General features: G+C 40.8%; 1 protein-coding gene and 1 non-coding gene across 15 annotated transcripts in view; one reads left to right on the forward strand and one right to left on the reverse strand.

The window, feature by feature from the left end:
* The window catches only part of RIN2 (Ras and Rab interactor 2), a 168,794-nt gene that overhangs the window by 8,417 nt on the left and 146,775 nt on the right, over positions 1 to 13,602 (reverse strand). For all 14 annotated transcript variants that reach the window (XM_039874376.1, XM_039874387.1, XM_039874379.1 and 11 more), the window contains 2 exons: positions 2,325 to 2,630; positions 375 to 506 (listed from right to left, as the gene is read on the reverse strand). In XM_039874376.1, coding sequence (XP_039730310.1) covers positions 375 to 506; positions 2,325 to 2,630 — 438 coding nt within the window. The remainder of the gene's footprint in view (positions 1 to 374; positions 507 to 2,324; positions 2,631 to 13,602) is intronic.
* Positions 6,449 to 6,599, forward strand: LOC120612089 (small nucleolar RNA SNORA62/SNORA6 family). The gene has a single exon (XR_005655352.1). It is a non-coding gene; the product is annotated as a small nucleolar RNA SNORA62/SNORA6 family (small nucleolar RNA).

Consider the following 13,602-nt stretch of genomic DNA (forward strand, 5'->3'; position numbering starts at 1 on the left):
TCGGTAAGTATAATTATGGCAGGGCTACATTTTTTGTGTTTTTCTGACTTTTCCAAATTCTCTACGGTGAATATGTATTACTTTTGTGGTCAGAAAAAAAGTCAGCACGTTCTTTTAAATTAACTCTTAAGATTTCAAAAAAGCACCCCCATAACTGCTTAATGGGCATGGGGTTTTATTTTGGGGTACATTTGTGGAGCTAGATAGCAGTGGTGGATTGTACAACATTGTGAGTGTACTAAATGCCAATGAACTGTTCACTTTAAACCAGTTGATTTTATGTTATGTAAACTTCACCTCAATGACAAAAATGAAAACAACACCCCCATGAAAAAAAGTACCCAGTTCCTCACACTTTTCCAAAAGCATGTTACCTTCTCCATGTAACAGCGAAGGGTCTAAGAGCTCCATCATGTACTCGATTTCTGTGTCCAGTTCCAGCATGTCACATTGAGCTATGACATAGGTCAGGACTGGCAGAAAGTCGTCAGCGCCATACATCCTCCCTGGGATTTGGAAGAAAGGGGAAGATGGGAATATTTTCACCAACATTTCTTTCTTTCATACCTTATTTGCTGCTTTTATTAGACAGCGAGGAGTCATCCTGGGGAAATGTGCTATTTATAAACATAGGTGGGCGTATCTGGAATCCTCTGTAGCCCATGAGCCTCCTTGCTGCTCATGTCTTATTATTAGCCCTAGCTCAGAATTTCAGAATGAGCATCTAGGAGTCAATGAACACGGAAAGATTTTCTCTCATTGTCATGAGTTACATGTTATGCAATAGGACACAGTACTTTTAAATAGTTTTAACTTTCAGCAAGTAGTATTACAAAACAATTTACAAAGTATCTATTTATTATGTTAACTCTTTGTATCTTGTTTCCTATTGCTCTTTGTGCAAATTAATCACAAACATGATGGGACCAAATTCAAACCAAGAGTAAACAGTGGGACCAAATTCATACTGAGTAAACATCGTTCTTAACTTATTTAAATGTGCTAATTTAGCATGTGTTAAATAGATAACACATGATTAATATGTGGCAAAAAAATTGTAGTCTTTATTTCTATTTTTCATTACACCAGTGATTCTCAGCTGGGGGTGATTTTGCCCCATACCTCGGGAATTTGGCATTGTCTAGAGACATTTTTTGCTGTTAGGACTGGAGGGTGGGGGTGCAAATGGCATCTGGGACGCTGGTGAACTTCCTACAGGAAGCAGACAGCCTCCGCAACAAAAAATTATCCGGTGAGGATGTCACTAGTGCTGAGGTAGAGAAACTGTGCTACAGAAGAACATAATCCTGTGTAGACTTTTGGAATCTTTTATAAATTATTTCCTGAACTACAAAAACATATTTTCCATATGTATGTGAAATACGCTGAAAAATTTCAGAGTTGTTCATATGCTATCATTTCTAGCCCAAGAGCTCACACGTTAATGTCTTTCCTCGACAATTTGCAAATGTACATACATTTCTAACTACTCGAGCAGTGGTTAATAGAGCCCGTGTTTTCTCTCTTTCTCCACAAAGCAGTTTCACCAGAGGAAAAGGTGGTAGTCATCCACCAAATTACAACAGGCTCTCTGAAGACCTGGAACAATGCAGGGCTCAATCACTCAATGGTTATAAGCAGAAGCACAGGGGAAATCTGAGGGCTTACTTCTCAACTTTGAAACTCTTTTGTGAATTCCAATTACACACTGCTTCAACTTCTAGCAAAGAAGTAAGAGCCGAGGAGATGGCTGTAATGAAACTGCATTATCGAAGCTCCTCATTTCTGACACATGCTGTAGACTGTTGACATAAACGCTCATTGGCCAAAATATAGTAATGATTATTGCTAATATTTCCATTGCACTTGGGGCTATGCATGGTTTGTCCCATCTAATACCCATCTTATGAAGAATAGAAGCATATCCAACAACAGGTTCAGACACTGTATTTTAGAAGGTTGAGTAAGGTGGCCAGCACTCCACAGTTAATTAACTCATTTGCAGAGCTAGGATTTGAACTCGAACTCCAGAGACAGAATCTGTGTACACTACTTTAAAATAAATCTTTAATAAATTGGCATCGAAAAAATATCTTGTTGCCTTTATCTACATACTTCTTTGGTGCTGTTAATTTTTTGCATGTGACTAATTTGCCAGACGCCAGAGTAACATTTAAATTTTTGTGAGCCACTTGGTGAAATCAGAGATTGAATGAAAGAGAAATTGGGAATCAGAAAACCTGACATGTCACTGGCCCGGTCACTGGCCATATCACCAGCCATGGTGGGAAGTGGCCGAGAGCCTGGACTTCGGGCAGCCTTACCTGAGTTGCTCTCCATGACAGTGTAAATAAGCTTGCAGACCCTCAACAGCAGCATGACTTTCTTTTCTGGCGAATACATCTTCTGCATAGTCATGAATTTGACTTTGATTTTCTCCACATCCACAACATCAGGGGTGGGGGCGAAGACCCCTAATTCCTGTGGATTCCTCTGCCGCACGAGCTGCAGGTTCTCCTTGAGTTGTTTCCATGAGCCATCGGCCATGTGGAAGTCCTTCAGCATGGCCTCCACGTGCCCCTTCAGTGGCTTCAGGATGCACTTGTGCATGGCTTTTTCCAATACCACGTCTGCCAAAGAAAGCATAGCTACTGTGACCATTGTCTGAAGAAAGAAGAAATGCACGTCTGCTTTCTCAGCACGGACATTGACAATTCTATTCTTTGGGTATAGAGCGGACAAGTTATAACTTCATACGCACCCAACCAATAAAACTTACCAGCCCTATCACTCACACTGCAACATTTTCTTCTGCAAAGCCAGGAAGGGGGAATCTTTCCTAACAAATTCTTAGTTTATCTTGCATACAACCAATGCAATTAAATATGTTTGTTTTAACTATTTTTACACCTACAAGCACAGGTAATATTTTGGAACAGTGGTCCCTAACCTTTTTGGCACCAAGGACCGGTGTTCCTATGAGAATCTAATGCCAGAGGATCTGAAGTGGAGCTGAGGCAGTGATGCTAGCGCTGAGGAGTGGCTGCAAATACAGATGAAGCTCCTCTTGCTCACCCGCCGCTCACTTCCTGCTGTGCGGCCCGGTTCCTAACAGGCCACAGACCGGTACCAGTCCGTGGCCCGGGGTTTGTGGGCTTCTGAGTTAGAAGACAACTTTTGACTTAGTCCTTCTACTGATCATCTAGTTGACAGGTAAGCAAATATTATTTTAAAGGAAGGATTTTTGAATAGCGAGCGTTCAAAATCTCTTAAAATATTTTCTGAGGAAATAAATTCAACTAAATACACATGTTATTTTAGATTAGATTCTGGACCAAAAAATTCTTTATTTCATTTGCCATAAAGGGCATTAGTGGAACATTAGATGAGATTCAATAAAGTCTGTAGATTAGGTAATAGTGTTAACACTAAGTCAGTGTTAATTTTACTGTAGTTTTGTGACAGATGTCTCTGTTTTTAGGAAATACACATTGAGTAGTTAGGGTTAAAGGGACACAATGTCTGCAACTAACTCAAATGATTCAGAAAAGAGAGGTTGCACGTGTGTGTGTGTGTGTGTGTGTGTGTGTGTGTAAACAGAGAGGGAGGAGGATGAAACAAATGTGGCAAAGTGGTAATGTTCTGAGAATCTGGGTGAAAGGCAGACATAATTTATTTTTACTATTTTTGCAACTTTTCTGTAAGTCTAAAATGATTTCAAAATAAAAAGTAAAATTTTTTGAAGTAAGTTTCTGTTCTGTTAGGAAACACTTTAGGTGTGAGAGGTATTGTTTCTCTTTCTTTCTTTGAATAGTTGCCCAATGGAGTAGCTTTCTTGGCTGACAGTAAAATGACCATAACGGTAGATCTGGAGATCCAGACTGAAGATGATTTAGACAATAATAAGCTCTCTGCTCTTTCAACTTCAGCTTTTCAATCTCAAATGTTTGCACATTCTCATCAAAGGTACCTGAGTAGCAACAACATGTAATATCTGACACTTTAATGTGATTCTATTTTTGGAAGCCCATGGATCCACTTACTTCTAAGACCAGAAGTAGTTATCTCTCTGGCCTTTGGAATTCCTGACACTGCATAAGATCACATTTAATCCAAATTATCACTTATTATTAAAAGGTCAGAGAAATCTAAGCCAGATGCACAAACACCAAAAACAATTTCCCATAACCTAAAGTTAAAACTGATGCCAAAAGTTAATGCTGACCCCACAATCATTAGCTTCCCCAGCCCAAGTTTTTCTCTGCTCTTCCACCTCCATATTCTATCCAGGAGATCTCTCTGTTTAAATACAGAACTTCATTTAACTATAGAAATTCAGGTTGAAGCAAAAGAGGTTATAAAGAAAAACAGAACATTTTCACTTGATATCTGGCATTAAAACAAATTACACGGTTTCCATTGGTTATTGGTTATGTCGTGTTAATAATCTTGTGCAACTTCATGGCATCTTTGACTTCACCTTTTTTTCATTAAGATGAAACATCAATAATAGCAATTAACATTGAGTGCTCAGTTGGGTTCAGTTCTATGTGCTTTATCTCATTTTATCGTCTACTTCTTACCACAACTCTATTATTTTTGCATAATACTGATATTATGGCCATTTTATAGATGAGGAAACTCAGGTTTGGAGCTTTCTAATGGCTTGCTTGAGGCTGCACAACTATTTTAAACAACCAATCCTACTGCTTTTCAAAGTAACTGATCTCTTAATTCTAAAGTTCAAGGAACTTCATAAACATTCACGAGTTTATTCCTCTCTACCTAAAGGTTCCAAAAGCTACATTCATTATTATAAGTGACCACTACTCTGTTAGAATGAGGTCACTAAGGGGGGCACAGTCATGTCAATCATTAACCAGGAATATACAAGGATATTGATAGCACCATTATTCATAATAGCTCCAAACGGGAAACAAACCAAAGGCCCATCCCAATGGAATGGATGCAAAGATATATTAGTACAATGGAATTCAGAAAGGAATTCAGACAATGGAAGATTCATTCCATGAAAAAGAGCACGCTGCTGCTCCAGATGCAACTGGATGAATCTCACAGATATATTGCTGTGTGGAAGAAGCCAGACATAAAAGAGGATCTGCGTTAGCATTACATATATATAACAGTCAAAAGCAGGCAAATAAATCTATGACGACAGAAGTCAGTATGGCAGTTAGGAATAAATGAGGCTATGGGGACACTTCCAGGGAGAAGAGATGTTCTATATCTGAATCTGGGTGGTAGCTACATTTGTGTGCACTCATGTGAAAATTTGTTGAGCTGAGCATTTTAGATGCTCTATGGATATAAGTTAAACCTCAATAACCATGTATAAATCAAACAGAAAACAACTGGAGACTTGAACCCCAAGGGCAACTTTTAACTTCAGAGTGAGCTCTGGTCACATCGGGGCCAGAGCATTAACACCAATCATCTCCAGAAGGTCCTGTGTTGCTCCTGGGGGAAGACAGGCAGAAAGCTCATTTCCAGAGGGCTGAGTGGGTCCCTTGTGCAGCCTTTGAGCTGTGAATTCCACCCTTAAGCATGAATGGGGCTGTGGAAATCAGTCAGGAGGGTTGAAAGCTAGGACCCATTGCCAAGTGCCCACTCTCTTGAAACCCAGAATGAAAAAAAATTTACCAATGTTAAGATTTTTTTTAAGTACATTTTTAAAGGCCAGGATGTAGAAATAAGAAAAACTGGTCTTTCTGCATTGTTTTTCAGGACTTTACTCCTAACTCCCTCCCCAAATTGTTACTAAACATAGGAATATTTTTAAAAAGTCCAAGGGGCCTGGTATTTAGCTGGTTTTCTCCAGTAAGAAAAACAGGTTTTGCTCATGAAGGAACAAGGAAGAGTGATTTAAGGAAACATAAACAAAAAATCTTTCACAATGGGACTATTTCAGAAAAAAAGAACAGATTAGTCACATTTCTTATAAATTACTATGTTTTTCCTATTATCTCTGGTTGCTTTAAATCAAAACAAACAAACGAACAAACAAACAAACAAAACAGTATTCTAGGCACTTTACATGCATTGATTCTTCGCATCCTCAAACAAACCCCATGGGTTTTCATGTCATAGATAAGGAAACTAAAACCCAAAGAGATCAAAGCCACATAGCTAGCAAGAGAGGGAGCCAGGATTTGAACCCAAATAACCTGGTTATGATCATTTTATTTATCCACAAACAAACAAGAAAATACTATTGAGCTACAATACTGCAAATTTTAGAAGTCAAATGTTAGCTGAATGACCAAAACTGGAAATAAATTTTCTGAAAATATTTATACAGATCCTATCAACTGTCCTCAAAGCTCATCCATAAAGGGGAATGGCAAAGAGCACAGCAGTTGCTTGGATGCTCCTCACCTTAATGGGACCTGATGCAGTTATCTATAAGAAGCATTAAATGTGTTTCTCTCTCGCACACTATTAAAGCTTAGGGTGAAGGCCAGTCTTGGCCAATGAACTTCTGAGCATCGGAAGTGTGCTATATTAATGGTAGGATTTTTGCTAACACCAGTAGAGCTTGCTTCTATGACTGGAGTTTGATAGTACTCTCTGCCATATTCAGCTTTAAAAAAATGTGTTTCTCTCCCATGCTATGAGTGGTCATTTCCCTATTAGGAATAAAAGATAGAAGCCTTGTCCTTGTTGCTTCACTCTGACCTACAGCATAGATTCCAGAGAAGGCCAGGGATCAGACAGAGAACCATCACAAGACTGGATCATGCTTACCCAATGCTGCCTAAGAGGAACCGAGAGCCAGAGAGGTGAAGGTGAAGTCTAGAGAAGGTACCTGTCTTAGAGCACAAGGAGAATGAGGCCTGACAGCCAGCCTGGCTCTATCTTTCTAAGTGACTTTGGCCAAGTCACTTCACTATTCTCACTGTCATTGCCTTGAACTTCTGAACTGCCATCGGAATCATTGCTCGGAACTAGCAGTCTGGACCTGATTGATTGCTACAACAAAATGAAATAATTCTCCAGGGAATTCTAACAGAACCCAGAATCTCAACAACATAATATTCAAAAGGCGCAGGTTGCAACCTAAAGTTTCTTGAAAAGATGAAAGATGAGGTTAAGTCATATGGTCTCTTGGTTAATTAGAGTTCTAGCATTTTGATAATTAAAAAAAAGTAAAGTGGTAGAAAAAGAAGCCCATGTTTGATGACAGGAGATGGGCATTTTTTGCATGGAACTTGAATTGTGAAATTTAAATATTTATAATCACTAACATTTATGTGGTACCTATTTCAAATAATAGTTCCTAGTCTAAGGGGATTGTGTGTATATGACCTTGCTATACGCTAACCTTCACTCCAGCCTTCTGAAGTAGGAACTAGTGCCATATACCCACTTTGCACATGGACACGAAGCTTAGAAATGAGATGACTTTCTGTGGTGGTGGGGATGCGGTGCAAGCGTGGTTGTTCCTGCTGGAAACAAGTCAGGAGATGGCATGATGGGCCTCCCTCTGTACAAGAAGGGCACAATGAGTCGACCATTTCTTTATGTGCTAACATATTTTCCTACGGCTATATAATTAGATGAAGGATTAGAACTGACACTGAGTGATTGATACTCAGTGTGTTCTAAGCACTATTACATACTTTACAACCCTTTGCCTGAGATCAGTACATAATCTCTATTTGTCTTAATTTAGGTTCTCCCAGAAGCCAACCCTGAGACAAGGACTTGAGCATGGGCAGTTCATGTGGGAGGTGAGCCCAGGAAGCACTGGAAGCAGACTGGGGAAGTGAGACAGGAGGGAAGGCAGCCAACGCTACATGCTTTGTGAAGCCAGTTATCACTGGGGGCAGCTGGGGCTCAACCTTGTTGGGAAGTCTCAGGCACGGTGTAGAGCATGCCTCAGAGCTGTCCCACCAGAGAAGAGGCAGCTGGGCATCTACACAGCTGCTCCCCTTGGTCCCTGCCTGCGTGCTGCTCCCGAACACTGGGGAGAGCATTTTCATCCTCCCTGGACAAGGGGAGGACATTTCCATTTCTGGTGGCCTAAGAAAGTGTCAGGTAAAATATTGCAGGCACTGGCAGTTGGAAATGAAACAGGCAAGTGAGTGCCGGCGGTGTGTGCTCAACGGTGTTAGCACATCATGATATATGGGAAGAAACTGAGGCACACAGACATGAAGACATGACCGAGCACACACGGCTCATTGGCAGCGAAGCCGGGGCTTCCAACCCAGCAGTCCAGCTTGAGCACTTACTCTGAACCACCACACACTCCTGCCTTTTAGCTGAGAAACTGATCCATCCCATCTCGACAAAGCTGAGATGTGACACCTAGGCAGCCACAACAGCACTCTGCTTTCCTCTGTTCAAACTACTCATAAAGCAGCCCACCTGGTGTCCCAGTGGCCCTCGGGTCAGATGTGAAATCCAAATGAGCAGTTTTCTACTTTGTGACCTTGAGGGAAGAAGATGACCTTTCCAGGCCTCAGAATCCTTATGTGTAAAATGGGACCACTCAGAGGTTCCTGATGGGATTTTTGAGAGGGGTGAGGAGAGCTTGCACAATGAGTACCTCAGATGTACCTGACACCTAGTCTGCAGGCAAAACCATTGGTTCCCTCTGTCCCTTTTGAATGTGCAGTATATGCCTATAAAAAGGGCTACCAGGTTTAATGATTCGGGTGCTTTTTTTTTTTCCTGTGCTAACTGTGGTTTGCTTGGTTTGAAATGGGAACTGAAAGTCCTTTGATAAAGTAATTGTAAAGCCACCTAGTACATCTTTCTCTCATGTCTTCTTACTCTTCCTCAACCCCTCCCATGCATAGGAACAAAGACAGACGATCTAAAGTATGACCCTCTTGGTTTTCCTGCCCTGAAACTCCCAGAGTTTTGTCACAGCTTCATTCTGTCCCCATCTAACAGCCTAGAACCACAGATGAGCTGAATGTCCTCGGCAGCTATGTATCTTTCAGAGCGATGGGAATTGAGAGAGACCCAATTCCAGATGAGAGTGTGTGGGATGAAGGGTAGGTTTGATTCATTACTAACTGTTTTTGTTCTACTAACTGGGGAGGGTCCAGGTCATGCTGCTGTCCCTGCTCTATAGGGTCTGTCCACTCCTGGTCCCTGGCATCCTGGCTTGTCACACTGGTCCACAGGTGTTTATGGCCAGCATCCAATTTCATTGTTTGGTATCTGACCTAAAGAGATTGTTAAAGAGTTCCACTGGGATGATCTTTCTAAAATGCTCTGCACTATCTTAAAAACTGAGACATCTCCTGAGGATGCACCCTTGCCTTGCCCTCCATTCCTTCTTCTCAGCGCATCCCCCACAGATGGCCCAAGTTCTCGCTGAAACCAACAGGCCTGTGCCTTTCCATAGGCTGTTCCCTGTGTCTGGTGGGCTCCTTGCCTTTCCTGATGTGGAGTCCCAGGAGGCCTTGCTTTTAGGTCCTTTCCACATGCTTCTCCCCGCTCCCTGAGAATTCAACATTCTTAGTTGTCGTTGCCATAGCAAACACTTCTGGAGAATCAGAGCTCGCTCCTTGAGGGGAAGCCCTCAGAACACTAGATCTGGGGGTCGTGATGTAAGCCACCTGTATTCCCCAGTCCAAAGGCCACATGCAGCATGGGCTCCAAAAGTGACTGTTGAATTGAATTACAAACCCTTCCTTTAGGAGGCTATGTGAAAACTACATTTCTTCTCCTTAACCCTAAGAATATAGGAAGTGTGACTCTGGTGATAAAGTCATCACCCAGGTGTGAGGCAGCCAGCCCCATCCCCACAGAGTCCTCTGTCACCCTGCAGAAATGCCCTGTACCAAGCTTTGCTTTAAGTATTATCAGCATTGTTTACTTTGGCCCATAAAACATAAATAAAGAATGCTTTACCATTAAAGGAAGATCCCACCAGCCCCGCAGAGGTGGCGCCAAAATGAAGGTGACAAGCACTGAAGTGGTGATTTACTTATATTATTATTTATTTTGGTGTGCTTCAAGGAACAGTGTTATGCAAGAGTAAAGGCTATATTCCTATAATATTTTATGTATGGAATCCGTCAGACTGATTTCAGTGCCTTCTAGTAAAAGCCCAGAAAAAATGAAGGAGGGGAGGAGAGACCAATTATCCTTACAGAAGAATTCCAAATAATTTATGTTGATCCCCTGGCCTCTGGGAGGTGGAGCTTAGTTTTACCCTCAACCCTTGAGTGCTGGCAGGGCTTACCTATTTGCTTCTGAAGAATAGAGTATGAAGGGAGGGTGGCATTTAATTTTACAGAGAGGAAACCTGGCAAACTTGACCTTGCGCTGGTGATCCAGGGTAACATCAATGGTAAGTCATGTGCATCGCAGGCACCCTTTGCTATAGGGTGACTACACCTCTGCAGTTGTCCTCCTTCCTCATAAAATGGACTAGAAAGGCAGTGTAGCTGCCACATGAGATGTAGGAAAAGCCTGCCACATGAGTCAGTTTCAGTCTTAACTTGCATCCTGGCTTGACCTCGCTAAGCATTTATTTCCTCATCTATAAAACTGAGTATAATAAATGGGATCTCCCAAGGCATTAAGGAGATTTAAGGGGATTCTATGCATAAAAATGCTTGGTAAACCATCAAAAAACACACATGGGTGAGGGATTATGGGGGCTTTCTCTTGGTTCTATTAAAAACACAGTATGCAAGTAATATATACTCTTTGACTAGACAGGAAGGGGGCTGTGAATTCTGGCTTCTAAAAGAAGTCCCTGAGTCTGGACAATAAGTGAGAACCTCCACGATGGACATTGTATCTGAGGGGAGAGAGTGGGGGCTGTGCCTGTATGGCTTGGTCCCCGTTGAGAGGCTGGGTGAGTGAGGCAAAGCTCTGGGTGGGATCCCTGGACAGTGAGGGCTCCTCCACTCAGTGCTTGCCTCACCATGACAGCCAATCAGAGGCACCCTTTTGGCAGCAGTAGAGTTCTGGGAAACATGTCAAAGTCTTAAAGATTCTCATGCTTCCATGTCAATCAACATAGCATTTCAAGTGTCCCTTGCCTCATGCTCTCAATTCCTATATGGATTCCTCTTTTAACTGGTGATGTTTCCTGCCCAAAAGGTACTTATCTCTGTCTTGAGATGGAAGATTCTACAGTCAGAAAATATCTAGTACAGATATCTTCATGTGCATTATTTTGTGATGCCACCCTCAAACCCCTCCTTGTTAGAAAGGGCTCTCTGAACTACTGGGCTAATAGTTTCCTTGTATAGAGTATCATGGAGTCAGGGACTCCTGGGCAGAGAGTCTAAACTCCAGAGTTGCGAACCTTCTTTTAGTCGATATAACATAATTAACCCTAAAGTAAAAATTATATTACAAATGATGCCCCAGGGGAAAAGAGAAGTACTTCTCACTGTGGTTTTCTATCTACTTAAACTAATTTTCAAAAGTAATATAGGCATTCTTTATATATGCTGCAAGAAGTCAATTCTTCTCTTTTCTCTCTACCCTTATTAACTGTACGAAGAAACCAGATTCAAGGTTTTAATCTCCACTTTGCACCAATATGCCTCTCTGGTCACATCTCTCAGAACGACTATCTAAAAAAGGGCAGATAATAACTCGAGGGCTTAAACCAAACTGTGAATTAAAAATTAAAAACAAGTCACACTAGATACTGAAGCTTGAGTCAGACTTATATACCCATTTTTAAAAAAGTATTTTGAAGCAAAGTAGTTATAATTGTTTCACTCCTAGGGAATCACTTAAAACTTCCTTTCTTATTCATGCTATGCTTTGGAATCTAACTACATTTCAATATTTCTCTATTAAAAAAACAACAACACATGTACATGTAAATTGACGTTCTCTTTGAAATATGTGGGAATTGATTTTAAGGACACTTTTTTTTTTTCAATCAAAGTGCTCTTCAGAGAAAGTACATATTTTCGTATACAGTTATGAAAGAAGGCAAAACAGTATTGTCTTTCACTATTGATTTTCATGAATACAAATAGTTGGGTTTTTTAGGTCATTGTTGATAGTCTGTGGTGGGAAGTTTGAATGAAATTGAAAATTTTGGATTACTAACATTTTCGGAGTTACACATATTTTGTTTTTCTTGAAACGAGACTTGAAAAAAGAGGTATTTCCCAAGATTAACATCGAATTAGAAGTAAACATTATTTTTGCTTGAATAAAATCAAAACACACTAACCACAAAAATGCAACTAGTTCTGCAAAATGGAGATTTTACTACCAGAAATTTTGGGCTAATTTATCCTATTGGTTGAAAAAGACTGAAGCAAGAGTGGTATGATATGAAAACTCACCAATAAGAAACACATATTGGAATGAGTTATATCACACCCTGTCTATACTTTATGGGGCAGGACACACCAGTAATGAGAATACATTCCTCTGTTGATGAAGTTACTGATCCCAGCGCTTCTGAGTAGGACTCAAAACTGTACACTGTTTGTTAAAGCATCTGTGTATTCTTCCATGTTCCACTTTGGAGGGGGGATAACTGTCCAGAAGGGAAACATAATGTGTAGCCCTGGAATGAGCAGAGAGCTGGCTCACATGGGAACTCGCCACGTCTTTATCTTCACTGGCTTTGTTCTCCAACCAGGAGAGTGAAGTTGATGTCAGTAACTAATATTAATTTAAGAACCTCTAAATGGCAGGGCTTTTGGGTGGAAGCGCTTTAAAGAGTAGTCTAAACAGACTGAAAATTCTCTATGATAGGACACAACCATTTAGAGTAGCAGTTTTTTCATTTTTGAGATTGACTATCATTTTATACTCACCTAGAAAGTGCTGGCCTAAAGGGTTGTAGTAGGACCATATGGGTAAAGTAGCAGTGGGTGAGGGCTATTTTTTTCATTGGCTCTTCTCTATGCGATTGAAGAACAGCTCTCTGAAGAGGACAGATTAGCACTATCTCCATATGCTGAATGCATACACACATGGTCACTTTTCACATATGAATGACGGCTCTAATTCTACATGGTTTAAACCAGTAAAATGCCTCCTTCAACTTCCTTAATTTCAGGATGAAGATTCTGTAAATCTAGGCTTTACATTTAAATTCCCACCTCCTACTTCAGAGCTATATCTCCTTTAGAAGTTGTGGGAAAGGAGGACAGGACTAGAGTTTTTTTAAAGTAGAGAACCCCAACTGGCATTCTTGAAAAGCCTTACTAGCATTAGTAGACACCTGCTCGGAACAAATTTGAGGCTTGAGATTCTGGGGATGGCATTCAACATGAATTCATTCAAAGTTGAATTACATCCTCCCAGGAAGTGAGACATGGTGGGAACGAGCAAACAACACAGAGAGAAGACCTAGTTTGAATCCAGGCTCTCCTGCTTACAAGCGGCATAACCCTCTAAAAGTCCCTTTTACATCTTGACCTCCATTCCTAAATTTGCAAATCATGAACAATACCTACATAAATGTACCAACCTTGACTTGGTTACAAGGCTTGCAGGAGTCACCGTATTAATAAGACCGTAGTAAATTAGTGAGTCTTTCATTTAGAAATATGTAAAAATAGACAACTAGACTAAGTCCATTTTCTTATCAGTCCTAATCTAGTAACTTGCACATGTAAGAGAACT

The sequence above is a fragment of the Pteropus medius genome, unplaced genomic scaffold, assembly GCF_902729225.1.
Source record: "Pteropus medius unplaced genomic scaffold, Ma_sr-lr_union100, whole genome shotgun sequence".
Classification (NCBI taxonomy): domain Eukaryota; kingdom Metazoa; phylum Chordata; class Mammalia; order Chiroptera; family Pteropodidae; genus Pteropus; species Pteropus medius.